Source organism: Meles meles, chromosome 3, assembly GCF_922984935.1.
Source record: "Meles meles chromosome 3, mMelMel3.1 paternal haplotype, whole genome shotgun sequence".
Taxonomy (NCBI): domain Eukaryota; kingdom Metazoa; phylum Chordata; class Mammalia; order Carnivora; family Mustelidae; genus Meles; species Meles meles.
In genome coordinates this window covers 4,118,502-4,143,763 of record NC_060068.1, presented here as the reverse complement: position 1 = coordinate 4,143,763, position 25,262 = coordinate 4,118,502, and the positions used below count along the sequence as shown (strand labels likewise).

The following is a 25,262-nucleotide window of genomic DNA, read 5'->3' as shown; positions in this document are numbered from 1 at the left end:
GGTTATGGGGCTGAGGAGTCTGAAATCTGCAGGGCAGGTGGGGTCCCAGGAGAGCTGGGGTGTAGTTCCATCCTGATTCTGTGTCTGAAGGTGGGAGACTGATGTCCCAGCTCAAACACTCCAGCAAAGTGAGTTCCCTCTGACTCCCCTTTTTTGTTCTACTCTGCCTTCACCTGATTGGGTCAGGCCTACCCACACTGGGGAGAGCATCTACTCTACTCAGTCTGCAAGTTAGTGTGGATTTCATGCCACATCACCTCAAAGACACTCCCAGAACTGTGCTCATTCTGGGCACCCTGCCGGTCAGGCTGACACAAATATAACCCTTAGACTGACCAGGAACCTCGGCCTTGCTCATAAGACCCATCACCTGATTGGATGAGGCCCACCCACATTGGGAACAGCAATCTGCTTTACCAAAGGGTGCTGACAGTCAGTGTTAATCTCATCTACAAACACACACTCACTGTGGCAGCTAGGCCAGTGTTGGCACAAATATTTGGGCACTGACACTCAGCCTCCCCCATATCAGACTTCTGTATTCAGGCACACACAGCCAACCTGTTTCCCCAGCAGCCCCCTGGCAGGTCCTCTTCTTGTTGACCCAAACTGCCTCAAAGTGCATCTAGAACAATTAAGAATGGGGTTGGGGGAGGGCGATAGAGACACAGTCACAGGACAGGCCACACCCTAGAGGTGATTTACAGAGGGATGTCACAGAGGGTTTAGGAAGGGCCCCCAAGCAACCGTCCAAGTCCCCAAGAGCAGTGCCCAGCCTGGGCGAGGCTGATGACCAAGGCTTGCAGGGACCATGCGGCTGATGGCATTCTCCAATGGCCACAATCTGATTTCCCATCCCATGTGTGCCTCTTAACAAGTTGACCCAACCAGAAGGGTCCTCTTTGCTCCTGGATCCTGCAAGCCTGTGGGCCTGGTGGAAATGGTGTGACTCCTGGGCTGGTGACAAGAGTCATTGGCTTTTGCCAGGTCCTCTGGAGCCCCATGCTGGGAGGAGACCCAGGCCACACAGCGGCCCCACTGCAGAGACCCGGCTTCCCCCAGGCTGACCGTGCCAGCAGCACACCAGATCAGGGGCATTCGGCCCCCATGAGACCTCCTCTCCTACAGAGGGGACATGTGTCTTTGATTCTGAACTGGCTGGGCTCTCTAGGACTTCCTGAGGTGGGGCTCCCCTGGGGGACTCAGCATGTCCCAGGCATCAGAAGCAGGCTAACCCAGGTCTGGGTGTGGCCTGGGGATACTCAAGAGGGTTTGCAGCCCAGGAGGGCTTGTCACAGCCTCCTCTTGGCCTGAGGGGGACTGGGGTCACTGAAGTCAAGTCAGAGGGCTCCTTGCTGGCAGCAGCTGACTCCCCCTCCCCACCGCCTAAGTGTCCCCCCTGCCACTCATGCTGCAGGCTGTGGCCAGTGTGCAGACAATGCTGTCCGCTGTCCTCTGACTGCAGGCCGACCTTGGGCTCAGAGCATGTGGGCCTGCCCGCTTTGTGCTCACCATCTGCGTGTCCAGTGGCGCCCACAACCCTGGCCCGTGCTGTGTGGCACAGAGAGGCACCCATGTGGCCTGAGCCTTGCTTCTCCCAACCAGCCTAGAGCTGAGCAACATGTCCCTGGAGGGCAGCGGTAGACACACATGCAGGCACTCACACTCACACGTGTGCACACTCTACACGTGTGCATGCCCCACATGCACCCACATACGCAGTTGTAAACAAAAGTTAGTTTTATTTGGCTCCCTTGGTTTTGGAACTGTGTATGAATTAGGGAGGGGGCTGGAGGCCAGGGAAGGGGTAGGTAGGAGCCCCAGAACCCCTTCCCCCAGAATGGCCAGTGCCAAAGCTTGGAGCATGACCCGGCAGAAGGTGAACCAATATCTTTGTGGGACTTCCATGATGTCCCAGGGGAGGGGCTCCCGAGGGTGTGGTCTGTCCACCCCAGGGCCTCTGTCCAGCTGTCTAGGTGGGGAATGGAGAACACGGGGCCCAGTAGGGGCCAGGCCCATCCAACCTCAGTTTCCCTTCTGTACAAGAAAGGCCTAGGATTGCTTCCAGCTGTGCACAAAACACGAAGTGCGGTTGGGTTGGGGGTGTGGGGAGTGAGCCCCATTTGCTGCCTCAGGGAGTAGGGAGCCAGCACAGTGCCCCCAGTTCCTCAAGCCAGGCACCCCGGGTGACCTCTGTGAGCTGTTGCAGGGGAGCAGGGGAGGAGATCTCTTGTCCTGATGCAGTGGAGCGAGTGGGAGAGCGCAGAGGGTCTCCGTCTCCCGGGAGAGGGCCCAACACTGCCCCCCACACCCGGTGGGGCTAGGCCAGGCCCTGGGGCTGGGAGGAATAGCCCCCAGTCGAGGTCCTATCCACATCTTCCGCCTTCAGGGGTCCGAGCTGGGGGCTCTTGCAGATCCTACCCTGGACAGAGCCAGGACTCATGCAGGGAGGGGCCGGTGTCCAGCGGGCGATGCCTTCCCCACTCCCCCCTCCTCTCTCGAGAGTGTGGGCAGCCAAGAAGGAGGAAGGGAAGAGAGGGGGAGGAGGTGGAGGGGAGGGCGGGGGGAGGGAGGAGGAGGAAGAGGAGGGCCCTGAGCGCCTAGCCCTGGGCCTTTCTCCAGAGCCCCCCATCCCAGCCTCGGCCTGGAGGGAGGACAGGCCAAGTCAGCAGCGGGGCCGTCAGATCCACACGGTGGTCTTGCCCTCCCTGCTGCTGGCACTGCCCTTCTCTGAGCCCGCCCTGGGCTTGGCGCCTGGCCTGGCCTGGCCCCCGCCTGGGCCCGTGCCCGTGCCCCCCGACGTGGCGCTGCCCGAGCCGGAGGCGGGGGCGCCAACCCGTGGGGGCCCCCGGGCGGCCGCCGGGAGGCCGGGACACGGCGGGCTGTCGCGGTCTCCCATCGCGTGCCCGTCCCGCAGCGCCTGCAGCGCCAGGCTGGCCAGGTCCTGGTCGTGCGAGCGCGCGCGCTCAGCTGCGCGCACCACCAGGCTGTAGTCGGGCGGGCAGGCTAGGCCGGCGGGCGAGGCGGGCAGCGGCGTGCAGGGCGGCGCGCGAGGCGCGGGGCCGGGGGCGCCAGCCGGCGGCCGGCGGCCCCGCACCGCGTCCTGCGCGCTGCCCAGGCCCAGGTGCGCCATCTCGCACAGGTTGAGCAGCAGGCAGAGGCAGCTGACCACGTACATGACCAGCAGGAAGATGGTCTTCTCTGTGGGCCGCGACACGAAGCAGTCGACCACGTGCGGGCAGGGCTGGCGGCTGCACGCGAAGAAGGGCCGCACCTCGAAGCCGTACAGCAGGTACTGGCCCACCAGGAAGGCCACCTCGAAGGCAGCCCGCGCCACCAGCTGGGCCACGTACACGCGCATCAGGCCCTCGCGCTGGATGCGCCGCCGCCCGTCGTGCTGCCCGGCCGGACCCTGGGCCCCCGCCGCCTTGCCGTCCGCGCCCGCGCCCTTGGCCATGCCCGCATCCTCCACCTGGGCCTCCTCGCCCAGGCCGTCGGCCACCCCCGCGTCCTCGTCCTCCTCGCCCAGGCCCAGCATGGGCTCCTCCTCACCCAGGCCGGCGGTCTCGGGCCAGCCGGGGTGCGGCGGCGGGGGCAGCGGCAGAGGCGCGCGGGCGGGGCGGCGGCCGGGGCCGGGGCGGCGACGGGGCGCGCGGCGGCGCTCGTCCTCCGAGGCGCGCGCCAGGCGGTGCACGGCGTAGCCCAGGTACATGACGGACGGCGTGGAGATGACCACGATCTGGAAGACCCAGAAGCGCACGTGCGACAGGGGCGCGAAGGCGTCGTAGCACACGTTGTCGCAGCCCGGCTGCCGCGTGTTGCACGTGAATTTGGTCTGCTCGTCTGAGTAGATGGACTCCCCGCCCACGGCCGTAAGCACGATGCGGAAGACCACCAGCACGGTGAGCCACACCTTGCCCACGAACGTGGAGTGGTTGTGGATCTCCTCCAGCAGCCGCGTCAGGAAGCTCCAGCTCATGTTGGTCATAGGGGCGGGGGACGGGACCTGCGGGGGCCAGAGCGGAGCTCAACGCAGGGGCAGGGCTGGGCGGGGAGGAGAGCAGGCCAGGAGGAGCGCTCCGGGGGGGAGGCGGGGGGAGTCTCGGGAGCTGCGGGGCAGCAGACGGGGAGCCAGGGACCCTGCCTAGGAAGGTCTGGGGGGCTCACCACCTTCAGTGAAAGGGGCAGCCCTTCCAGGAGCGCCGTACGCACCCTGGGTCCTGACTCTGCCTTCTGGATGGATATGTGGAGAGGCAGCCCTGGCTCACCCCATGCCCCCTCCTTTGGTCCCCGCCTCCCTGCCGCCTGTGGCAGCGCCAGCCCCCCACACCCTCCCCACGCGGGGACCACCCAGCCCTTTGCAAGCTGCAGCCTTCCCCCAGATCCGAAGACCCCATCCCAGGCCCTGAGAGCGCATAGGGAAACAGAGGCCAGCCCCACTCGGTCTGGGGGCTGCGGGGCCTCAGCTCAGACCCATGGCCCTTCTGTCCCACTCAGGCAGAATTCAGGCACTGAAGAGAGTTTCCTGGGGTCCTGTTTGCAGCATCCCACGGAGCCCCCCAGGCCCCCAGCCCCTGGAGCCCCTTTGGTCCAAGTCTCCTCCGGCAGCACAACCCACCCCACATCCCTGTCCACACCCTCCACTGAGCATTTGCTTCCTCCCTCTCCACAGAGGACCCCCCAGACTCCTTCCGACACTCCACAAGAGACCCTGCTGGCCTACAGGCCACTGGCCAGCCCTCTGGGCTGCTTCCCCGTCTTGTCCAGACACCACCACCCTGTTCTCTGCAGAAATGTAGCAAGGACAGGCCTTCAGAGTGGGGACTGGCCCAGCAAGGCCCCCAGACATCAGGGCATCTGTGGCACCTGGAGACCACTCACCACATCCCAGACCAGTGCTGATCCCTCGGTGGGCCTCCGCCCAGGAGAGAATGGCGCTGCTATTCATCGTCCTGTGCCTCCAAGAAGGGGAGAGGGGCTGCAGCCCCCCAGGGCCCACCCTCCCTCTGTCGTGACCAAGGCCAGTACCTGCTTCGGGATGTTTTGGGGATAGGAGACCCCTGAGTGCCTGCTGCTTCTGACCCCCTCCCTCTGGGCCCAGGAGTCAGCGTGGGCAGGTGTGGGATGGAGCAGCCGAGGCCCGGGGGGCAGCTCTGGGGAAGCTCGTCTTTATGCAGCTGGGGCCTCTCCCCTTGGGTGGGGGCAGGAAGAGGGGGTTGCTGGGGTTCCTGGGGAAGTGACCCTTCTTCCTCACGTCTGTGTGCCTTGCCCCTCTCAGAGCCACACACACACAAGCCCTCCTCAAATGCACACCCACCCATGCACTCAGACGCACATGTGCCTGCAGCCGCACACGTGAACCACAGACACAGATGCACACTCGTGCGTGCACACACCAATAATCAAATGCACAGATGTCCGCATGCCAAGACACACATTCACACACACACACATTTATAGACAAATGTGCTGGTGCATTCACACACCATAACCACACTTGCACGGTGCAAACACTCAGACACATATGCACACTTACGCACGAATGCACACACCCTCCCAGCTACACAGACACACATGTCCAGCCCTCCCTCTCAGGCTGGGACACACACCAGGTCGCCCACCCGTCCCTGCCAGGCTGGCTGTTCTCCCTGGGTTTTCTAACCCCAACTCTTCTAGGATCTGTCCCCACCCCTGACCTGACAGTCCCACCTCCACAGGAGCCCAGAAAGGGGTGGCAGGAGGGCCCCAGCTCTTTTCCTCCCAAGATGGAGCCCCCCGGAGAAGTGAGGAGAGGAAGAGCTCCTTGGTGTGTGATCTAGGCCCGTGTGGGAGCCTTGCTGTCATGTTTGCTACTTCTGGAGTGAATATGTGCCCACCACGCCCATGCCAGTTTGAGGGGACCCCCAGAGGGGGCTCTTGAGATTAGCTGTAGCTGAGTACTGAGGAAGATCCTGCCCTGAGGGGTGAGAAGCAGCGCTTGCCCTCAGAGGGGGGGGCAGCCCTGAGGGGCAGAGGCCAAAAGATGAGAGGTGTCAGGAGAGGGGGTAATCAGAGCTGGTTCTGCAGGACTTCAGTGGTGAGGGGGGTACAATCTAAGCAGCAAGAGTTGGAGGCGGCGGGGCTCCCCTCCTCCTTGTCCCAGTGCAGTGGGGGAGTCAGCGAGCTTGGGTGGAGGGCAAAGACTCAGAGATGGCACCACCCTCTGGCTCTTCCGGTGAGGGCCAATGCCCAGTGCTATGTGTACGTGTGTGCAGGGTCTGTGTCACACACTTGGGGACACCAGGGTCATTCTGTGGTCAGGAGGCTGCACTGACCAGCTCTGGCCTCAGTCCCTGCAGAGGGACCCTCCAAATCCAGCCCGCTGCCCAAGATGCCTGCTGACATGGGCAGATGGCAAACTCTGGTCCTTACCCTGCATGACTCTCTGTCCTGCACCCCTGCACACCATCAGCAAACCCTGCATGCAACTTTGCCAGGCTCTGCCTTGCTCTCTGAGAGCCTAACCCACCAGTCACCTTAGGGGGCCAGTCGACCACGCCTCTGGGACTCCCAAAACTTTGCAATAACAGCCAAGCAAACATGGCCCCATGCCAGGTAACCTGCACACCAGGCTGAGCCCACAGCTACAGGGCCTCACCCCTGGCATACCTGCCCCTCACACACCCATGCACACTTGCACACGTCCATGCTCCACCACACCCCTACCCACGTCCTTGCTCCGCTCACACCTTGCACACACCCTACCCTGCACACACTCATGTGCCCACACATGTCCACACCAGGACCACATCCTACGCTCCATGCCCTGACCCACCCTGCATACCCCTGGACACTACTCCATGCCCGCCCAAGCTCACCCCTCCATGCCCTGCCCCGAACATGACCCCATATGCCAGACCTGCCCTGTACGCCAGGCGTGCCTGTGATGGCCCACACCCCATGCCCTGCCCTGTACGTGGCCCCACATGCCAGGCCTGCACAATACACGCCCCCACACGCATCTGTGCCCACCCCACCCCATGCCCTGCCCCTCCTCCAATCTGCCTTCTAGGCTGGGACCACAGTACAGTCCCCCATCAGCTTTATTTACCACTGTCTGGGGGTTCCTCACTACCTGGGGGCCATAGACCTGCCAGGGAGGGGAGGCTGGAATGTTGGGGGTTAGCATTGGAGATCTGGGGCTGAACAGGACACGGACAAGTCCCCAGGGAATGTCAGGGTCACGTGTGTGTACACAGGTTTGTGCACGTGCGTATTTGGAAGAGTGGAAATGTGAGAACATCCGTAGCCATGAGCACATGCACTCTCAGTCAAGGCCCCTGCGCCTGTGGAGAAGCTGCTGGGGCCGTGGTGGGGCAGGAAATGCGCCAGAACAGCATGGGCCACGCAGACATGTGAGTGAGGAAGGATGTGCAAGCGCATGCGAGACGCTCGCAAGCAGCAGTGCACACAAGCACGCTCGTGCACGCTCGTGCCCACACACTCCGCTCACGCGCCCACATGAGCGCCTGCACAGGCAGACGTGCGCGCACACGCCCACACAGGCAGGAGTATGCCAGCGCATCACACACCTGCTCGCACGCACGCACACAGTGAGGGACATGGCAGCGCCTTGCAGGAGCTCCCCGTGTCTGAAGCCATGCCTGCTGGAGTTTCAGCCTAGCAACGCAGTACCACAGGCTGGTTACAGGGTCCGACCCAAGTACGCAGTGATGGGCAAGGTTACGTGAATAAAAGGGGAAGCACAAGGGATCCGAAACAGTGTGCAGCCCCCTCCACGTAGCTCCCCTCCCTCTGCTGACTCTCCCTGAGCTGCAGGCCGCAGGGAGGACCCTGATCCCCAGGAGGGCTGAGGGGCTGACTCAAGGCAGTCCAGTGCTGCCAGTAGGCAGCCAGTGGGGCTGGGCCTCTGGCAGGGTGGGGGGGGGGGGTAGGGGTCCTGGTTTGCAGGAACCTTGGCTCCGTTCAGACAGCAGCCCACCCAGAGCTCGGTCAAAGCAAGTGAGGGTGGGATCATGCTAGGTGATGGGTGAGGATTCCAGGCTGCAGGTCAGGATCTGGGAGGAGAAGCCAGGGCTTCAGGGGAGACTGCTGGACTGCTGGGAGGAAGGTGGTAGGCTCTAGCAGGCCGCAGGCTGGCGGGCATCCATGAGTGGTCTCTGCACTTGAGCTCCCCTCACCCCTGGGTCTGAACAAAGGTCCTGGGAGTGGACAGGGTGTGCAGGGGGAAGGGCCAGGGCCTGCCCAGTCATTTCCTTCCCATCTCTGGCCCCGCTTCCTCCCAGGAACTGTTCCAGGGCAGGCCGAGCTTCCTCCCCAAGGAGGGGCTGCCAGGCAGGCCCCCTGACCCCCAGCATGCTCAGCTCACCTGATCTGCAAGGGATCCCCCCGTGGGATCCTGGGGGCACCAGAACCTAGAGTGCCGACAAGCACCCCAAGGCCAGCTCGGCCCTAAATTTCGGCTGGGCCACAAGCCACCCCACAGTCTCCCCTGCCCCCCACCCTCCCACCCTGTGCAGCTCCCAGGCACACCAGTCAGTCTCACACTCAGAGTGGACAACAGATCCCCCTGGGACCCCCAGCAGGGCCCCCTTCAGGCCCCCTCCTGCTCCACACTCAGCCCGCAGGGTCTGCCCCAGGGAGCTGCTCCCTCACAGGGTGCTCAGCCTGTCAGTGCCAGCACGGTGTTCAGACCCTGACCTCGAAGGCATCTGTGCACTCGCCTACCTCACCCCTGCTTACGCACAGGAGCGCCCCTCAGGCCCAGGGCGGGCTGGCAGAGGCAGAGGCGGGATGAGCTGCGGAGGCTGGTGGGGCCAGCGAGCGCTCTCTGCAGTCCCTGCTTTCAGTGAGGGTCCTCCTCCCACGGGGGAGGCCAGGTCTGCGGAGGGACTCGTGGGGGTTTCCCAGAGCTGACACAGCAGGGAGGTCTGTGGGGAGCCCTGGGCGTGGGGAGAGGGCTGGAACCTGCGAGAGCACCCCGTAGGGCTCCGTGACTCTGCAGGCCGGCCCGGGGCCACCACTGCTGTGCAGGGGGCCTCCACCCCTCCCCAAACTGCCACCGCCCAGCCTGGTACCCTGCCCAGGGCCGCCCGCCCGCCCCCCACTCCTGCCTGGGCCGCCCAGACAAGTCACTCACATCTGTGGCACACCGGGGGCCGCTCCTGGACAACAGGGCTCTGGTCTGCTCCCGGTGACCCCTGGGGCCCAGAGCTGAGGACCTGGGGTCTAGCAGGCCCCCGTGAGGGTTTATGGGAAGGAACCCCAGGCTGGGTCAGGAGCGGGGCGCTCAGCGTCAGGTGTACCCACCCCAGTGCGTCTGCCCATGTGTGCAGGGTAGGCCTCCCCAGCCTCCCGCCGGGCCCAAACTGTCTGAGGCCGGCCTCCGGACACACCACAGCTGGTGGGCTGACGGGGGCTGGCCGCACCAGCACAGCCTGAGGGGCCCCAGCTGCTGGGGAAGATCCCCGGTGCACTCCTTTCCCTTCCCTTCCCGCTCACCAGCTGGCCTGAGCAGCCCTAGGGGCCCCTACCTCCCCCACCATCCCATTCGGTCCCGAGAACAGGAGAGCAGTCCTGCCAGGCCCAGAACCTGTTGGTCCCTGCCTGCCTCTCTTGAGCCCGACACCCCGGGCCCATGGAGAGGGCATGTTGCTCATCCCCCTACGGCTGCCCACACTTGGCCCCCGGGGCAGTACCCTACCTTTTCCAGGCCAGGAATTGGGAGTCCCTGAGGTCTTCCACCTGCCAGCTGGCTGGACAGTGGTCCTCCCAGGATGAGTGCCTGGCCGAGTCCTGGGCCTGACCCAGGGCCACCTCTCACCACCAAGCACAATGTGGGGGGAGGGCCTTCAAGGGCTCCATTGTTCCCCCCAAGGCCTGGGGTCTGAATTCCCGATTGTCCCCAGGGCTGGACAGGGCCCAGAGAGGGCAGGGGCCTCCCCTGATTGTGCCCCTCCCTCCGCACATCAGTCTGGCCCCACCTCACCTGCCTCCCAGCCAGGGTCCCCCCACCGTCCAACATGCATCAGTGCTTGGGGGGGGGGTCTGCCTGGATCCCACCATAGCAGCATGGCCTGGGCACGGACCAGGCCGGGCCTTCTCCCACCCCCCAAGGCCACCCTGGTTCCAGTGACCTCCCTGGAACACGGGGACCTCACACAAGGCAGAGCATGGCACTTGGCCCACACCACAGCCCAGTGGAGGGACCCCTACTGGAGGAGGACCCCTGGACCCCGGTCCCCACCTGGAGCCTCACGGCACCTCCAGGAGGCAGTGGGAGAGGCAACTGCCATCTAGCCGGTCTGTCCATGCCTGCCAGGGCCCCAGTCCAGCTATGGGGACCCCACCTGCTCAGCCAGCAGCCCCTGCTCTCCCTGACGTGAAGATGGGGCAAAGGAAACTCCAGGGAAGTGGGCACAGGGAGTCCAGGGGTGCCCAGACCACCAGATGCCTGGCTGCCAGGACTGGGGGTCCACCGTGCAGGCATTCCAGATCACTGGCCCCAAACCCCTGGCCCCAGATGGGATGTCATGGACTCATGGACACTGTTACCCAGCAGTCTTTATTAGGACACTGGCCCAGATCCGCGGCAGAGGGGAAGGGGAGGCCAGGGTCCTCCAGCCGCAGCCATCTGGGTGGAAGCTGAGGGGAGTCCACAGCGGGCGTCCTTCTCAGGAGCAGCTGGTCCTCTGAACGTTCTTGATTTCCTGCCATGGAGAGAGGAGGGTCTCCCCCAGGGTCTGGGGTGACGGGCCACATGGCCTGACCCTGCCCACTGTCCCCCTGCAGAGCCCACCTCGGACAGTGCCTCCTCCAAGGTCCGGTAGGCCATGTCCAGGTTGTCATTGATGATGACCAGGTCGAACAGGCCCTGCTCCTTGCCTGGAGTAGGGGCACAGGGTCAGGGCAGGCCATTGTGGTCCTCCACAGGGACCCTGCTGCGGGGCGACCCGTGGTGGCAGAGGAGATGGGGACACACCCAGTGGCCAGAGCCCACACTCACTGGTCTCCATGTCCACCCGAGCAGCAGCCATACGCTTGGCCAGGCTCTCCTCTGTCTCTGTGTTGCGCTGCCGCAGCCGCTGCTCCTGAGACATGCGGCGGGTGGGAGTTGGTCAGTGCCTCTGGGGTCGCAGGGCATCTCCTGCGCCACCCCCAAACCCCCCAGGACTTCAGCGAGGCCGCTGCACCCCTGCCCCCCCAGTCTCGCCCCACCCCCACCAGGACATCCAGTGAGGGCGGCTGCACGAAGATGTAGATGGGCCGCAGGTCCGTCTTCTTGATGTTACGCACACCCTGCAGGTCCACGTCCAGCACGCAGATGCGATTCATGGCCTGCACGGCCCGCACAGCTGCTTTGCTGGAGGACAGAGGGGCAGGGACTGCTCAGTGGGGCTGTCTGGACCCAGTAATCCCCCAAGGACTCAAACGGCCTCTACAGGACCATTGCGGCCCATGCTCTGGGCTCCCGCCTTCCCCACTGGCCTGCACGGGGCGTGGACATGGCCAGGAGTGAAGGCAGGAACCCCCCCACACCCCAGTGTCTCTTCTACCTTTCTGGAAGCATGAGTGCTGGGCTGAGGGTGGCTGTGGCTTGTGGTATGAGGGCCCTAGCTGTCACTGCCCAACAGCCCCAGTGGCCCCCTCTGGGGGTCCCCCATCCCGCCCAGCTGTACCTAGGTCCTAGGGTGGAGCTAGACAGGTCTTGTGGGGGTCTCTGCTTCACCCTCACCAGGGGGCTCAGGGACAGCCCGCACACAGAGGTGTGGCTGGGTCTGACTGCCCAGGACACTGCTCTGGGCCTGTCAGCCCCGTAGGAAGAGCTGGCAAAGACTCTGGACTGGATGGGGTTGGGCAGGGCGGGGAGGGGAGCAGAGAGGAGGGAAGGGCAGAGGAGGGGAGAGGAAGGGAGGGGAGTGGATCAGAAGGGAAGGGAGGAGATGGAGAACAGGAGAGGAAAGGGGAGGGAAGGGGAGCGGAGAGCAGGAGAGGGCAGTAGAGGGAAGAGGAGGAGAGGGAAGGCAGAAGAGGGGAGCAGAGAGCAGGGCCAGGAAGCAGGGGGGAGGGCAGTGGAGGAGAGGGGAGCAGAGCAGAAGGAAGCAGAGGGCAGGAGAAGAGAGGAGAGGGGAGTACAGCAGAGGAGAGGAGAGGAGGGGAAGGATGGAGAAGGGAAGAGAACAGGGCAGGGCACTGGAGGGGAGGGGAGGGGAGCGGAGAAGGCAAGGGAGCAGAGGGCAGGGCACTCCAACGCCAGCCACTGGTTGGTGGGAAGGCAGGCCACAGTGCGGCCTGTGCACCTAGGCCAGGATTCCCGGCCATGCACCTGTCTGAGGGGCCGATGGTTTCCCCGGTGGCCAGCCAGGAGGACACAGGGGTGCTGGAAGGCAACCTGGAGAGCTCCAACTGCCCGTCTCAGACCCTGGCATACTCCAATGGGCCCGGAGAACCCACCCAGGATCACCTGCATAGGTCGAGCCACAGGGAGAGCCCCCAGGAAGGAGGGGAGGTGCCCAGAGTGGCCCACCTAGTCCCATATAGGTTCCCCGAGAACTCGGCATGCTCAATGAAGTCGCCTGCGGCGATGTCCCGCTGCATCACTTCTCTGGTCACGAAGTAGTAATCTGCAAGGAGAGCCAGCTGAGGCTTGACCTCTGCAAAGCCCCAGCATGCTCGGGGACCAAGTGCAACCAGAGTCGGCTTCCCTGCGGACCTTTGTGCTCTGCCGAGCAGGGAACACGGGCACACATGGCACTTTTTCCCGCCATCCCTGCCATGGTGAGCCGGAAACGATGGGCTTTCTGGGGAGAGGCTCCAGGGGGCCTGGAGATGGCCAGCCTCAGGAGCGGGGCGGGGGAGGGGGGTAGGGAACAGATGTTTCTAGTCCTGTGGAGACTACAGGGGATGCCTGTGGCACAACTGTGATGTCAAGGTCGACTACACACAGGGGCAGGGACACCTCTCAGCGTGGACCACCTGTGGCAACCACCTGTGGCAACCTCAGCCCGGCCCCACCCAGCCAGATGGCTATAGGCCCCTGAACCTGCCCACCCTGCAGACAGGGACGCCAAGGGCCCAGCTCACCTTTGCCATTCTCTTCTCCAGGCCGCGGGTCCCGCGTGGTATCTAGAACACGAGCGCTGATCACTCTGGGATACCCGGAGCCCCACAGCCCACCCACAGCCTCCCGCAGGGCCTGGCTCAGCACACGTGTTGGGGGAGCCGCCAGTCAGGGTCAGTGGTGTGGGGACTGTCCCCCATGTCTTTGTGTGTGTGTGTGTGTATGTGTGTGCACGCGCGTGTGCGCTGTGTCAGGGTCAGCACTGTGGGGACTGTACTCCGTGTGTGTGTCTGTGGGGGGCTGCCGGTCAGGGTCACCGGTGTGGGGACCATTCCTCATGTATGTGTGTGTGTGTATGTATGGACCCTCCAGGATGAGTTAGCATGTAGGACGTCCCCCTCCCTGTGTGTGGGTGCATGTGGCCCCATGTAGGGCACCCCCTCCCCGTGTGGGTGTGCGTGTGGACCCCCTGGGGTGGGTCTGCAGGGCTGACACCCCCCCCAGCCTCTCTGCCTCCGGCTGAGCCTCACGGGACACGCTGAACCCGAAGACACTGCCATGCTCCTGCAGAAGTCTCTTGAGCAGGGTGCTCTTCCCGGCCCCTGAGGGTCCACTCAGCACGACAGGCCGTGGTCCTGACATCCCTGCGGGGAGGAAGACAGACATCAGTGCGGCCTGAGGAACACCTCCACCTGTGTGGGGCAGAGTGGGGGCCCTGGATGAGGACAGGGCTTCCCCCAGGAACAGCTCGCTGCTACACACGACAGCACCAATGTGTGGTTCTTGGCGGTCCACTGCTGGACCTCGGCTCCTGGCCCTATGCACAATACAGGCTCCGTCCAAGTCAGCACAGCCCAAGGCCTGTTCTCACAATGACCGTCCGGTCGTGAGGGCAGACCCCACAGGACCTCACTGTCCTCAGCCGTCTGGTCTGTGGGCTCTGGGAAGCCCCTAGGAGCAGTGGGGTCTGCAGAGGACCCGGCCCCCAGCTCTGCATCCACCCACCACCCCCAGCATGCCCCACTGGACCCACCTCCAACCCACTTCCCGTTGGGATGCGGCCTCTGAGCTGCAGGGCGGCTCTGAAGAGCTGGGAAGGGGTGGTAATCCCAGGCAGGCAGGCTCCAGCCCTCTGAGCGCTAAATCCCTCCCTAGGCGGCCGGCCCCTCCACCCAGGACAGAGCAAAGGCTGCTACCAGCCCTGTGCTCACCAGGCCCCGTGGTGAGCCACGTGTGGAGGGGCAGGGAGCCATGAGGCGGTGGGGGGGTGCTGTGGGGCCTTGGAGCCACTCCGTCTGGCTGGGCCCTGACGGGTTCTGCCTGGAGGAGCCCGCACCCGCCCTGGGGCTGCCCTGTGTCCCTGCCCCGGGCCACTTGCTCTCCTAATCCTTGATGTAGGCCAACACAGTAATCTGGCTCAAGCTCGGCTATTCTGCACGGGCCCTGGAAGGACAGGAAGCAGGAGGCCTCCCCTGCTGAGGACACGCGACAGGAGCTGGTCACCACACATGGAAAGTCACCTCCACCGACCCGTCTGCCCGGTGTCCAGCTCAAGGACGGCCCTGCTGGACTCTTAGCTCTGCATGGCGTCCTGGCTTTCCCACCCACAGCCCCAGACCCTGGCTGGGCAGGATCACCCTGGGTCTGTCTGGCTTCCTAGGCGCTGGGACAGGGATGGGGAGAGTGGAGCAGGGGTGAAAGGCAGGGTGCAAGATGGTGGAGAGAGGGGGCTGAGGCCTGTCCACATGCACCTGGCCCCCAGCAGGCACAGTTCTGACCCCACATGTCTCCCTGGGACCTGCAGGGTGTTGGTGCCGTGGGAACTCAGGTTCCTCTGAGCAAAGGTCTCGGAGAGGACCAGAAGACCTGTCTAGCTATTGTTCACAGCACCAAACTCCAAATCCAGCAGGTATGGCAGGAACCTCAGGACCTGGCCCAGAGCGCCCACCTCCAGGCACAGAGGACCTCAAGGGATTCCCCATCCAAGACTGCGTGAAGAGGCACCTCTGGCCAAGGATGCCCCCGCAGGCCCCCCATTCACCCAGGAGCCTGCAGCTCCCCACTATAAAGGCCCATGCCTGCGGGCAGGGCTGGATCTCCATCAGCTCCAATGTGTGCAGATGACACATCCACCAGCAAAGACACGTGTCCCATGTGTCTTTGGGACACGGCTGCACGGCACACACAGAAGTCCCAACGCTTGCCACCCACGGGGCGGGTCCCACAGGTCCGACCCGCCACCTCCTGTCCATCCTGTTCCGGGAGTCCCAGGCCCACCACCCACCGGGGCACTGCTGTGAGCAGCGGTGCTCATTCAGGGTCCACGAGGGTGCTAGCTCACTCTCCGCCTGGCTCTGAGCCAACGCCTCGCCCTGCCTGCCTTCTCCCACAGGCTGTGCTCCCAGCCCCGCTGGCCCTGGAGCCCAGGCTCCAGACCTGCCCAGGGCTGGGCATCTCTCCGCCCTCCCTCAAGGTCTACCACACTGATAACAGCTGGTAAGAACACCCACCTCGCAATGACATCTTGCAGGGGTGGGGTTTGGCCATCTTGGGCCCCACAAAGGCACAGAGTCCTTCCTTGCCCAAGCACCAGCTCAGCCGGACACAAGCTCACACAGACCACACCAGGCAGCCTGGCCTTGCGTCCATGGCCACGGTGGCACAGTCCCGCCCAACCCCACTTCCAACAGGAGCATACCCAGAAAGGGCGTGTGCCCTCTCCAAAAACGTGACACCCAGCTGGACCTGAGCCAAAGAGGCTGATGGTGTCTGGCCCCAAGATGGGCCGGGTGGGGGAGGGGGACAGGTCCTGGCTACTCGAGCTTCCGGAAGCCTGGCTGGAAGTGGGTCACCACAGTGCAGTGGCATCTTCTCACTTCCTCTCCTGGGGGGTGGGGGGGGAGGGGGGGTGCATCCTTCCTGGAAAGGAAGCCAGGGCCTCTGAAACTGTGAACGACTCCAGCAGGGGTGGGCAGGCCAGGGCATCAGGGGGCGGAGCAGGAAGAAGCCCAGGCCCTCCGAGGGGGCCAGCCTGGCTCACAAAGGGGAAACTGAGGCCGGCACCGGCAGGGCCAGGGAGGGACCTGCAGCCAGAGTCTAGAGGCTTGCAGCACCTCACCCTCACGGCTGCACCCTACCTCCTGGACAGGGAGGTCACCCCCTTCCACCCCCAATCACAGCACAACGCCACTGCCTTCATGCTCCTCTTCAAGGCATCTGCGTGCTCCTCCTGGCTACACTCGATGCAGGGCAAAACCAGAAATGGTTTACACTCCGAGACCAAAGAAGCCGAGTCTGGGTGTGGTCGGAAGGAAACCGACGGCATCCATTCACCCTCAGAACCGCCTCGTTCTAGCCACAGATGGGGGGCTTGGTCCCCAGGCTCCCAGCATGGAAATGGAAGTGCAAGGCACCTATGCCAGGCCCGGCCACAACCTGGGTTGTGAGAGGGCCTGTCTGGCCGTGGGAGGTGGGCAGAGGAAACCACAGGTATCCCAGAGCCCTGCGGGGTCCAGAAGGTCTCTGTGTGACAGAAGGCTCCAGGAAGTCCACGCTGGGGAGGCGTGCTGCCCAGAGGCCTTCACAGGGCACTCGCAGGACGGCCATGGAAGCCCATCGCGGCCTCTCTCCTGCACCCCTGGGCCCCACGCTGGCCAGGAACACCTCAGCTTCCACCCTCCCCTTCGTCCCCAACAGGAAGGACCAGTGACAGCCAGCGAGGGGGCCCCAGCACCTGGATGAACAAAGGGGCTCCCTCTCACTGTAAACAGCTCCAGTTACATCAGACGGCCAGTGTCCAGCAGCCCAGACTGACGTCTCTGGTCCTCAGAGAAGATGTCTACCTAGAACACCCAGGAGTCAGACACAAAGGCCACCAACACCTAACTGCTGGGCGAGATCTTGCGTCTGCACCACCGCGCAGTGCCAGACAGCCGGGTGGGCCAGGACCTCACAGCGATCGCAGGGACAGGAGGGAGCCCCTTAGGGTGGGGACAGCTCAGAGGTCCACCTCGGCCTGGGCAGGACCCCGCGGCCATCCAGGGGACAGGAGGGGCACCTCAGGGCAGGGACAGCTCAGAGGTCCACCTCGGCCTGGGCAGGACCCCGCGGCCATCCCGGCGACCAGAGGGGGCCCTTCGGGGCAGGGACAGCTCCGAGGACCTCCGGGGCCTGCCCTCCGGTGCGGATGGAAGCCCACCCGAGAGCTGCAGCAGCAGGACGGTTTCCCTCCGGGAGCTCCGCGCTTGTCCAGGGCCGTCCGCAGCCGCCTGTCCCGGGGCTCCGGCGGGCGTGCGGCCCACCTTGGGAGCGCTGCCCGGCTGCGGCCCGTGTCTGCACCCCGCGCCCCAGCAGACGCCGCCCCGGCTTCCAGCGCGCACCCTCCGGCCGCGTCCCCGACACCCCGAGGGCAGGCACCGCGGGGCGGCTCATAACCTGCCCCGCGAGGAGCACGAGCTCCACCGCACACCCGTACTTACGGACGCAGGTCCCCCCGGCAGCGAGCAGCCGCCCCTCCGGGACCCTCGGACCGCGCCTCGGGAACCCCGGTCCGCGAGGGGCACGACCCCGCGCCCGCCCCGGAAGGCCCCGCCACTCACCATCCGCGGGGACGCGGCCCAAGGCGGCCGCCGCCAGCCCGGCCAGCGGGCGTCGCAGCATGAGCGCCGCCGCCGCCGCCACCGCCCCCCGCCCGCGGGGCGACGTCACAGCTCCGCGCCCGCCCTCAGCAGAAGAGTAGGTCTTGTAGCCGGGCCGTACGCCGCGCCCGCAGGGCGACGTCACAGCGCCGCGCCCGGCTTCCACGGAGGCTTACGTCATGGAGCCGCGCCGCCGCCTGCGTCCGAGGGCTGCGCGTCGTAGCGCGGCGCCAACCTTGCCCCGCCCTCAGGGTTGTCCTCAACTCCACGCGACACAGCGCATACGGATGACGTCGGGGCGGGGCTGTGGGTGGACGGGGTGACGGGTCGGCCGGGACGCCGGGGTTCGGCGTGGCTGCGGAGCTCAGGCAGGGGGGCAGGTGGGTGCGGGACGGGGTTTTCCGGACGCGGGGGCCGGGCCCCGCCGCTGCCGGCTCGTCTCCCAGCCTCTCCTTTCTCTCCGGGTCGCTTCCGGAGGCGGAGCAGGCCCGCGGACGCCCTGTGTACGCGGACGGGAGGCCTGTCTTCGTGGGCTGTCGGACGCCGGGGTTCGCGCGCCATCGGCGTCCCGGCTGCCCCGCCATCTGGATCCCGACGCTCCGAGTCTCCCCCGCCGTGCGGGCCCCGGTGCCCCGAGTCCCTCGTCTCTCTTCCATCCCGACCGGGGCGCTCGGCCCCAGTGTCCCGAGTCTCCCCCGCCGTCCGGACCCCGCTGTATGCCGGGGAAGTAGGTGGTTTGGGGAAGCCCCCATAGTGTATCTTCCACTCTGTCCTCGGGCGGCTTCCCCCACTCCGTGACCCGCTGGAAAGGATCTGCACCGGGCCACGGGGCTCCTGACGCAGGGGTTTGGGTGTCCGGCACCTCTAGACTGCAGGTGCCAGAGAGACTAGCAGAGACCCGATGACGACTCCCCCATGGGAGACGCACTTGGGTCTATGGTTTCTAACGGGGCTGGGGTTCCTTGAAGGTCACTTTGGTGGGCATCCTTGTCTTTTAAAGAGATGTCTTCTTTCCTTGCCCAGCAGGTTGCCCACCAGGCCAGTGGCTGAGCCTGAGCCTCCACGTGCCACAAGGGCCCTAAGGAGGAATGGCCGCCGCGGGCAGGCTGCTTGGGTAAGAGGGGTTTCTGGGCCCCTGGGGACTGCCGTCATGGGGCATCTCAGGGGAGCCCTCCCAGCCAGTGTGTTAATGTGGAGCAGATGGAGCCACAGCAGGCGTGGAGAGTGGAATGAAGCGGTTTGTGAGTCCTCGGCAACAGACACGTGGTGCTGGTGACGTGCCTGTGGCATGCTGCAGCCCAGCCTGGCTCTGGGTCCTCACAGAGGGCCGTGCCTTCCAGCTCTCCCCCACCCCGAACTGCCCCTGTCCTGCCCTTCTCCTCATCCCTGGCTTCCCCGAGATGAGAAGTGTGGTGTGGCCACGGCGTTGCTGGAGAAGCCAACCCGGGGGTTTCTAGTGGATCCTGTGGAATCGGGGGGATATGAAGAAAGGGGTCGGGCACATGAAGCTGTGGGTCCGTGTGGAGCTAGGCAAGGGACTCTGGCTGCAGGGCCCTCGTCCCAAGACAGTTCATGTTCAAGCCGCTGGAACAGTGAGGGGCTCCCTTCCGGCCCCAGCCCACCCAGCTGGGCTTCTCAGGGGTGGCCAGGTCTCGAGCTCCTGGGCGCTGCCCCCACCCAGCCTGCTTGCTGCAGGCTTCCCTGATGCTGGAGCTTACCACCAGTCTCCTGTCTGCATCTCCATGACTCTGTCAGCGGGTCTGGGGTCTTTTGTCAGAATTGACTCAGGGCCCAGTGACAGCTCCAGGACTTCCCAGCAAACAAGGTGTGCTCTTGCTGGTAGTCTGGTGTCCCACACACACCCCCACTCAGCCGGAGGGGTTGCTGGGAAGTGCAGGGTGTAGAGGGAACGCCCCCAAGGTAGGTGCTGCTGGGCTGGAGCTCTGCGGCCGCAGGGCACTCAGCCAGGCTGTCCTGTGAGCAGAGAGGCCCCAGAGCATGGGGACGCGACCAGAGCCAGTAGGAATGGTTTGGGCGGACGTCATGGCTCTCGCTATGCCTTGGCAAAGGCATGTGGTGGGTGTCTGCCCCTGGAGTAGCCCACCGCCCCGGGGAGCTCTGGAATTGTGCCTTGTGACAGCCTGGGGTCTGAATCCAAGTTTGCGGAAAAGCCAAGCTGGAAGGGACGGGATAGCTGTGGGGTTGCTCTGCAAGGCATATGGTGCATACAGTGCTTCCTCCCATCCTGTTACCTCCTGGCAGGCCCCCTCACCTCCCCGCCCCCCGCCCTGCCGGGTGCCTGTGGTGTTGCAGGAAGGACAGGTGTCTGCCACACCTGGGGGTGGTGGGGGGCAGGGACTGCAGGTGTCTTGGTCTGCTCAGGCTGCCCTCACAGAACGCCATAGGTGGGGCAGCCCCTCCAGGTCTGGAGCCTAGAAGTCTGAGTGCAGAGTGCCAGCAGGGTGGGTTCTGCTGAGGCCTGTCTTCTGGGCTCGGAGTCCTCCCCGGGGAGCTCTGCTCTCTGGCTCTGATAAGGATCCCCGTCCCAGCATGGGGGCCTTCAGGACCTCATGTAATCCTGATGTCATCCCATGGAGGTTAGGGCTTCGATGTGCAAGGCTGGGCGAACGCAGAAGTCCAAGCCACAGGACAGGAAGTTGTCTCTTGCCTGATGCTTGGCACCCTAAGCCCACTGGGGTCCCAGCTGCTGACTTCTGACCTCACTGGTCTGAAACTCCTGCACTTGCCCCAGCAGTCTCTTTCATGGGGCAGAAGCTGTTCTGACCAGGCCCCACTGCAGTATGCGTTACTGTGTGCCCCCATGGGGGTGGGTGGCGTGGGCGTTTTGGTCCCAGCGGCAGCCCCTGACCAGTGTGTGTGTATGTTTGCAGCCTGCTGCGGCAGCCCGTGTTGATGGAATATGCTCTGGTGCATGCCCGCCTACATACGTCCTCCTGGCAGGCCGACAGCAACAGGGCCTCCCTCACACGTGTGCACCGACAAGCCTATGCACGCCTCTACCCCGTGCTCCTGGTCAAGCAGGACGGCTCCACCATCCACATCCGCTACCGGGAGCCACGACGAATGCTTGAGGTGTGCCCCTCGCCCCGCCCGCGCTCCCTGGGGCACAGTCCTGGCAAGCTGGCCTGTAGCAGCCGCCCCTCCCAGGGCTTGTGGGCTCAGGAGCCACGGCAGCCATGAACTGGAACTGCTGAATGGGGAGGGAGACAAGGAAGAGTGGAGTTCCCTGCATGGGTCAGGGCCAGACCGTAGCTGTGTGTCTGCCAGGTAGCAGTGCTGGGGAAGCAAACGTCAGTGTTTGCTTAAAGATTGAGAGCCCTGAGGGGAGACAGAACCCAGCAGAAGATAGAAACTCTCACCTACACCATGGAGAATGAGGTGCAGGAGACATGGGCAGGGCCCCAACTCCTCTCAGTGAGCCGTGTATATGTCCCTCCCTCCCCACAGATGCCTGTGGACCTGGATGCCCTGTCCCCAGAGGAGAGGCGGGCACGGTTCCGGAAACGTGAGGCCCAGCTCCGAAAGAAAGAGGAGGAGGAGCCAGAGCTCAGTGATGACTTTGACGTGGAGCAGTACAAGCGGTTTTGGACAAAAAAGTGATGGGCCTGGAAGCTGCCTGGGTGGGAGATGGGAGTGCGGGGATGGTGTGCCTTTACATGGTGTGTTCACAAAGCCGCCTCCACGTTGCCTTTCCTTCTGAACCGACCAAGCCAACCAGGTCGTCTAGAATTGGGTCGGGCTGTGGTGTTTGCACGAGGCCTGAGGGGCACACGGGCCACAGTGTAGGAGGAGGAACGGGAACCAGAGCCAGCCCCCGTGGGCCCTGGAGCTCCCTCACCCCATCCGCGAGGGGCTCTCCTGGCAGAGCACAGCAGCCACAGAGATGGGATGGGAGGAGCGGGGTATCTGGGAAGATAGCACGGGTGGACCCTGCCTCTCACCGGGGCTCCCAGCTGCTCCTGGCCCATGGGAGTAGGGGTGTTCACTGACAGCAGTGACAAACTAGACTTTCTGTGGGCACTTGCCATTTTTCTGCTCTGGGGTGGGTTTCCCCTAGCCAGGCTTCTGCACGACCAAAGGGGCAAGTTCTAACCTTCGCAAGTGCAGCCAGCATGGCCCAGGCCCAGGGCTGACCTGTGTCCTGTTCCGGGCTGTCGATCCAGGCTGCGTCTGAGACTGGGGCCTGCACTGTAGCTGGAAAGGACGTGCAGGCCTGACAGAGGAGGGAGGAAGGGAGGTGGCTGTGTCCCTGGCTCCCAGGGACTGGTGCTGGGCTGGTCCACCCAGCACGCTGCCGCCACTGGTTCCGGGAGACGCCCCTCGGCCTGGTGAGTGCTTGCTGTACAGAACAAGTTACACAGCACACTTGTGGGGAACTGGCAACGGGACACACTGGGCACAGAACGGGCACGTGGGCACTGGCAGTCACAGGCAGGGTGCTGGGGATAGGCAGTTGCTAAGATGGCTCACACAGAGATTCTGGCAGAAGCCACGCCACCGGGCTGTGGCTCAAGCAGGCCTGACAGCGCCCACAACGCCCAGCTCTGCACAGGAACCTGCAGCCCTCCTGAGGGTGGGGGTCTGAGCACGGGTTCTCACCATACCAGGTGAGGCGGACGGAGACCCGAGGGCCTGTCTGCAGAGCTCTGGGAGTCCTTCCAAGTCTCCCGAGACTTCTGTCCACGGACCCCAATCCCCGGCCTCCACCCATCCGGGGGACGATGGCAGGAGGGGCAGCAGGCTCCGAGCTGACCCAGCTTTGCTCAGCACAGCCGCTGCCCGTGGAGGCGCGCACCTGGGGCTGCCCACCTGCCCTCCCACGCTGGCGCCCCCGCGGGACAGACCCGACACGAGGACGAGCGGAGGCTCCGAGGCGACTTGGTGCACGATGAGGGCGCTTCCCGGGCGCCGCGGGCCGCGACCTCGGTGCAGCCGCGCTCTCTGCGAGGGCACGGCCCCGGCACACGGCGTACCCACGGAACGCAATCCGGGGACCTTGCGTGGTTGCAGGGACAGTGCTCGGAGCCCAGGACCGCGCCTTCCCCGCGGCACGGCGCGGGCGCGCGGAGTGGCTGCGGGGGCGGGGCGGGAAGCCTTGCGCAGGCGCGCCGGGGCGGGGCGCGGAGAATGCCGGACCTGCGCGGGGGTAACGTCACGGCGCGCGACAGGGGAGCGGGTGCCGGCGGCGGCGCCGCCCAGGGCGGCGAGGTCGGGGCTTCGAAACGCCGGGGGCCGGCGGGCGACTTCGCATCATGTTCGGCTCTAGCCGGGGCGGCGTGCGCGGCGGGCAGGACCAGTTCAGCTGGGAGGACGTGAAGACCGACAAACAGAGAGAGAACTACCTGGGTCAGCGCGGCGCCGGGCCCGGGCGGGGGGCGGGGGATCGAGGTGCGCGGGAAGCCGCGAGTGCGGGGAACAAGGGTCCGCGGATGCGGAGAACGGGGCGGCGGGGGTGCCCGGGTGCGGGGAACGAGAGGCCGCGGGTGCCGGGTAGCGCAGGGTTGCACCCCCGGGGGATGCGGGAGGCGCACCGACGCGCCGGCCGAGCCCTGGGCACTGCTTCCCCGCAGGGAACTCGCTGATGGCTCCGGTGGGCCGCTGGCAGAAGGGCCGCGACCTCACCTGGTACGCCAAGGGCCGGGCGGACGGCGCGGGACTGAGCCGGGAGGAGGAGCTGGCGGCTGTGCGGCAGGCGGAGCAGGAGGCGCTCATGGCGGCGCTGTGAGTGCGCCCCGCGGGGTCGGGGGCGCGCTGGGGAGGGCGGCGGGCACGGAGGGGCGGGGCCCGGGGGCGGCCTGCAGCCCCTGAAGTGCGCCCGCGGCCCCCGCAGAGGCTACAAGAACGTCAGGAAGCAGCCCACGGGCCTGAGCAAGGAGGTGAGAGGGCCCTTTCGGGGGGCGGGGCCGCGGGGGCCGCGGGGTTGGGGGGTGGAGCTGCTGCGAGCGCCCGCGTGCCCCCGCACAGGACTTTGTGGAGGTGTGTAAGCGGGAAGGAGGGGACCTGGAGGAGAAGGGAGTGGACCGGCTGCTGGGCCTGGGGAGCTCCAGGTGCGTGGCGAGGGGTGGATGGGGCGCGTCGGGCTTGCGGAGGCCCCCTGAGGCGCATGCCGGGGGGGGGGGGGCCGGTCGGTCTCATCGTGGGGGTTCTCCTCCGCCTTCCCGCAGCGGTTCGGCAGGCCGAGTGGCGTTGTCCCGGGAAGACAAAGAGGCCGCCAAGCTGGGGCTCTCGGTGTTCACGGTAAGTGCCCGTGTCCCGCGGGGACCCCCACTTCCCGCAGAGCCCCCCCAAGAGTGACCTTCCTCCACAGCACCAGCGCGTGGACAGCAGCCGGCCAGGCTCCTCACTAGCCTCGGCTAGGAAGAAGCCTCGGTCAGAGGAGGACAAGGCAGAGCCCGGGTAAGGTCTGCACCCCCGCCTGTCCTAGGGGTCCCTGGGTCCCCAGAGGGCGGTGCGCCGATAGGACCCGGGCAGGGTGAGGGCGGGTGTCCCGGCAGCCCCCGGACACGAGGAAGGCATGCTGGATGGGCTGGTTCTGGGCACCTGCAGTCAGGACCTGGTGATGAGGATGTGTGCTCACAGCCCAGAGAGCCACAGGAAAAGCAGGAAAGAGAAAAAGAAGAAGAAGAAGAAGAAGCACAAGAAAGAGAAGAAGAAAGATAAGACTCACCGGAGCAGGGTGGGCTCGCCGCTGCCCCCCACCTCTGCAGGGTAGGTGGGCCTCTGCCTTGGGGTGGCCTGGTGGGTGGGGCAGGGCCGCCTCCCACGTTCAGAGCATCCCTGGTCTCCCCAGATCCAGTCGCCGCAGGCACGGCTCTGACTCCGACGTGGACTCCTCACCCTGTTCCAAGAGGCGGCGCCGGCACCAGAGTGACTGAGGCCTCTCCCCCCCGACCCCCCCAGCTTCCGGGTCAGCAGCTTCCAGAGCCAGTGCCACCCAAGGAGGACCCACTGGGCCTGGGAAGAGCCCATACAGCTGCTTCTATTTTTCTTTCATTCACTCTTTATACTGAAATAAACTTATTTTAAGGGAAACGTATCTCATTCTCCAGGGAAGGTGCTGGCCCTGTGTTCTGGTACAACCAGCCTAAAACCGTTGGGAGGGGAACTTCCCTGTGCTGATGGGCCTGGGCCTGGTGGTGACGCTTAGATTGCAAGGGGCACAGACTTGTCCCTGGCATGTCCCCCACACTTTCCTCCTGGGGACCCGCCTGCTGAGTCTTCTCTGCTTCTCCTGGGTAGGACCGGGCCTTCTGCCGCCTTTGCAGGGGGCGCACACGGAGCCAAACTAACCCTTACAACCAACTGGAGTGAGGACAAAACCCAGGCTGGGTTCGTAATTCTGAAGACAACTCTGTCTTCACAACCCTGACCCTGGTCTTCAAGCTGTTGGTAGAGATGAGTGATCTGGGGTGGAGGCCAGATTGGGCATCTCCCACTTGCCAACAGCTACCGGGCTGAGGAGCAAGGACTCCAGGAAGGGCTCCAGAGTGGAAGGAAGACCTCCAAGGAGTAGGAAGGGCTTGTGGCAGCAACAAGGGGCTCAG

At 65.0% G+C, this 25,262-nt stretch overlaps 4 protein-coding genes across 8 annotated transcripts; 2 read left to right on the top strand and 2 right to left on the bottom strand.

Moving 5' to 3' along the window:
* Nucleotides 1–2,292: 2,292 nt before the first annotated feature.
* On the bottom strand, nt 2,293–9,879 carry GJC2 (gap junction protein gamma 2). Its single transcript, XM_045999649.1, has 2 exons — nt 9,704–9,879; nt 2,293–4,006 (listed from the first exon to the last, which is right to left on the bottom strand). The coding sequence occupies exon 2, from the start codon at nt 3,986–3,988 to the stop codon at nt 2,681–2,683; it is 1,308 nt and encodes a 435-aa protein (XP_045855605.1). The 5' UTR covers nt 3,989–4,006; nt 9,704–9,879; the 3' UTR covers nt 2,293–2,680.
* A 666-nt stretch (nt 9,880–10,545) lies between these two features.
* Nucleotides 10,546–17,812, bottom strand: GUK1 (guanylate kinase 1). 3 transcript variants are annotated; one of them, XM_046000888.1, is made up of 9 exons: nt 17,659–17,801; nt 16,794–16,902; nt 13,591–13,704; nt 13,084–13,125; nt 12,527–12,623; nt 11,224–11,362; nt 11,006–11,090; nt 10,799–10,884; nt 10,546–10,709 (listed from the first exon to the last, which is right to left on the bottom strand). In XM_046000888.1, exons 3-9 carry the CDS (start codon nt 13,700–13,702, stop codon nt 10,674–10,676), a joined length of 597 nt encoding a protein of 198 aa, XP_045856844.1. In that variant the 5' UTR covers nt 13,703–13,704; nt 16,794–16,902; nt 17,659–17,801; the 3' UTR covers nt 10,546–10,673. The 3 variants fall into 3 exon arrangements, with proteins under 3 accessions (XP_045856844.1, XP_045856845.1, XP_045856843.1); XM_046000889.1 differs by having other exon boundaries at nt 16,794–16,898; nt 17,659–17,774; XM_046000887.1 differs by lacking the exon at nt 16,794–16,902 and having other exon boundaries at nt 17,659–17,812.
* A 143-nt stretch (nt 17,813–17,955) lies between these two features.
* On the top strand, nt 17,956–21,390 carry MRPL55 (mitochondrial ribosomal protein L55). Of its 2 annotated transcripts, none has more exons than XM_046000891.1 (4): nt 17,956–18,077; nt 18,724–18,811; nt 20,589–20,790; nt 21,166–21,390. In XM_046000891.1, the coding sequence occupies exons 2-4, from the start codon at nt 18,786–18,788 to the stop codon at nt 21,316–21,318; spliced, it is 381 nt and encodes a 126-aa protein (XP_045856847.1). In that variant the 5' UTR covers nt 17,956–18,077; nt 18,724–18,785; the 3' UTR covers nt 21,319–21,390. The 2 variants fall into 2 exon arrangements, with proteins under 2 accessions (XP_045856847.1, XP_045856849.1); XM_046000893.1 differs by having other exon boundaries at nt 17,984–18,077; nt 18,721–18,811.
* A 1,471-nt stretch (nt 21,391–22,861) lies between these two features.
* On the top strand, nt 22,862–24,750 carry C3H1orf35 (chromosome 3 C1orf35 homolog). Of its 2 annotated transcripts, XM_046000885.1 has the most exons (8): nt 22,865–23,064; nt 23,289–23,439; nt 23,549–23,594; nt 23,683–23,765; nt 23,883–23,955; nt 24,026–24,114; nt 24,298–24,426; nt 24,509–24,750. In XM_046000885.1, the coding sequence occupies exons 1-8, from the start codon at nt 22,971–22,973 to the stop codon at nt 24,591–24,593; spliced, it is 750 nt and encodes a 249-aa protein (XP_045856841.1). In that variant the 5' UTR covers nt 22,865–22,970; the 3' UTR covers nt 24,594–24,750. The 2 variants fall into 2 exon arrangements, with proteins under 2 accessions (XP_045856842.1, XP_045856841.1); XM_046000886.1 differs by lacking the exons at nt 23,549–23,594; nt 23,683–23,765 and having other exon boundaries at nt 22,862–23,064.
* Nucleotides 24,751–25,262: the final 512 nt, after the last annotated feature.

Coding starts and splice junctions, on each gene's coding strand:
- MRPL55 (XM_046000891.1), top strand. CDS start 18,786: ATGGCCGCCGCGGGCAGGCTGCTTGG. Junction 18,812..20,588: donor GCCGCGGGCAGGCTGCTTGG/GTAAGAGGGGTT, acceptor GTATGTTTGCAG/CCTGCTGCGGCAGCCCGTGT. Junction 20,791..21,165: donor AGCCACGACGAATGCTTGAG/GTGTGCCCCTCG, acceptor CCCTCCCCACAG/ATGCCTGTGGACCTGGATGC.
- GUK1 (XM_046000887.1), bottom strand. CDS start 17,719: ATGCTGCGACGCCCGCTGGCCGGGCTGGCGGCGGCCGCCTTGGGCCGC. Junction 13,126..13,590: donor CTTCGGGTTCAGCGTGTCCC/GTGAGGCTCAGC, acceptor CTCGTGTTCTAG/ATACCACGCGGGACCCGCGG. Junction 11,363..12,526: donor GGGAACCTATATGGGACTAG/GTGGGCCACTCT, acceptor TCTGTCCTCCAG/CAAAGCAGCTGTGCGGGCCG.
- GJC2 (XM_045999649.1), bottom strand. CDS start 3,988: ATGACCAACATGAGCTGGAGCTTCCTGACGCGGCTGCTGGAGGAGATC.
- C3H1orf35 (XM_046000885.1), top strand. CDS start 22,971: ATGTTCGGCTCTAGCCGGGGCGGCGTGCGCGGCGGGCAGGACCAGTTC. Junction 23,440..23,548: donor GAGGCGCTCATGGCGGCGCT/GTGAGTGCGCCC, acceptor CGGCCCCCGCAG/AGGCTACAAGAACGTCAGGA. Junction 23,956..24,025: donor TGGGGCTCTCGGTGTTCACG/GTAAGTGCCCGT, acceptor CTTCCTCCACAG/CACCAGCGCGTGGACAGCAG.